Source organism: Phytophthora parasitica, assembly GCF_000247585.1.
Source record: "Phytophthora parasitica INRA-310 unplaced genomic scaffold supercont2.8, whole genome shotgun sequence".
NCBI lineage: Eukaryota > Oomycota > Peronosporomycetes > Peronosporales > Peronosporaceae > Phytophthora > Phytophthora nicotianae.
Genome location: NW_008648994.1, coordinates 859728 through 861575, shown reverse-complemented (window position 1 = coordinate 861575; position 1848 = coordinate 859728). Strand labels below are relative to the sequence as shown.

Here is a 1848-nt window from a genome sequence, read left to right as displayed (position 1 = left end):
TATTCGTGAAAACCACCAATCGCATCATTACGCGGAGCGCCTTACTATTAGCCAATTAATGAACCTTCATACGATGATTTGAGCTTAAAAATGAAATTTTTGGACAAACTGCCTTATATTTTCGGACGGAGGAAGTAATTTATATCTTAGCAATTGTCCAGTAAGTTCTAGTATTCGGAAACGATGTGACAAACTTATCATACTAACTATTAGTAAGCCTGTAGACACGCACTAATAGCAACCAGTACCGTCAATCAGTTCATTCTCTGATTTCCCAGGTCGAAATGAATCTACGAGCGCTTGTCATGGCACTCCTCACTCTAGTTGCTTGTACTACGGCGACCGTCGACCATGACAAGATCGAGCCTTTTCCTCAACCCGAGCAAGTTACGATCTCTGAAAAGGCCGCCATCAAGTTCAAGCCACAACTGGGCTCTACGAAAATCGTTTCGGAAAAAGTTTGCGTGCCGTATCCTGCCGTAAATGCTGCCGGTGAAGTCACCGGCGGACTCAAGGAGACGAATGGGAAGTATACGGTGCACTCACAAAAAGACTTTCCTGGACCCTCCTGACCTTTAGACGAGCGAAAAGTTTGTCGGTTGCTTTTTGATTGTTGGATGAGAATTTTTCTTTGATGCTTGTTGCGATGTTCATGCAGCTTCTGCGAGTTAGCCAAACCTTCCACCCCGGGAAGTGTTGCACCCGTTTCTCTCCTCAAAACCGCCATCGTCTTGATCAAGCGATCTCTGTTTGTGGTTCCTCAGGTAGGTTTGATTATCCACATTGCCGCGTGCAAGTATGCTCCTAAGGGTTCACAGGTTTACGGTCGGGCACGGTGGCACAAGGACCTGTGGGCCATTATGTACACGTGGTATTTCCCAAAGGGTTTTTGGATGGGTTTCCCCACGAGACGCCATGACTGGAAGAGCGTCGTCGTGTGGATTGACAATCCCTCCTTGGAGGAGCCTAAGATTGTCGGAGTCTCCATGTCTGAGTCCGACACGAAGTACAACAAGGAGACTAGAATATGGCCTTCCAATTTTGTAGTTACGGAAATGGAAGGATCAAGATCCCACCGCACATACATTAACGGCTCGAACACGTCTTTCCGATTTCAGAACCAGATGCCCATGAGCTTGAAATTAGCTCAGGACTTGATCACGTGGGAGCAACTCACAGATGCAGCCCGTGTTGCTCTAAACGATAATGCCAAGTTTGGGACAGCCGAGGTCCCATTCAGTGACACACACTATGAGGATCACCTCGACAATGCGTGGCCGCTCTAACGTCAAACCTGCGCCTTCTCAGGATTTTAATCCAGTAGTGTTACAGCGATCTGAACGGTGGTCTGTAGTCTTTAAAGATGGTATTAATACCTGATGATAATGGAATTCCATCCGAATGCTACAATTAGTTAGGTGATTCTGCTTGTAACTCATTACACAGTAAGCAGAATGACGGTCGTGAAAACTCACATTTATGAGCAACACCGGTTTGTCGGTGTAAAATAAATCAGAGCTAAAGAGCTTGGCAAATTTATATATCAGATGTAAAGACCATTGCCAATATATGTAGGTACTTATGTCTGCCAGAATGAGGTCCGATGGATGCGAAAGTGATAGTGAAGTACTCGAATATATATAGCAATAAAACAAAAATTGCTGTAATATGTATTATTGCTTGACGCAATATTGCAATCTTTAACAACAAACCCAGACTTGAGTACATTTTTTTTACTATATTGGTGAGCCCTGGCTTTATCCTGACCAGGGTATTATAATATTAGTGTCACCGCACCATTATCGTGCACTGCCACCACCGAATATGGCCCTTTGGCCACTTCCCGAT

At 44.8% G+C, this 1848-nt stretch overlaps 1 protein-coding gene across 1 annotated transcript; it reads left to right on the top strand.

Moving 5' to 3' along the window:
- Nucleotides 1-284: 284 nt before the first annotated feature.
- On the top strand, nt 285-1286 carry PPTG_05868 (hypothetical protein; the record flags this gene model as incomplete). The annotated part of the gene is made up of 2 exons (XM_008899598.1): nt 285-536; nt 765-1286. The coding sequence occupies 2 exons, from the start codon at nt 285-287 to the stop codon at nt 1284-1286; spliced, it is 774 nt and encodes a 257-aa protein (XP_008897846.1).
- Between the last annotated feature and the right edge of the window lie 562 nt (nt 1287-1848).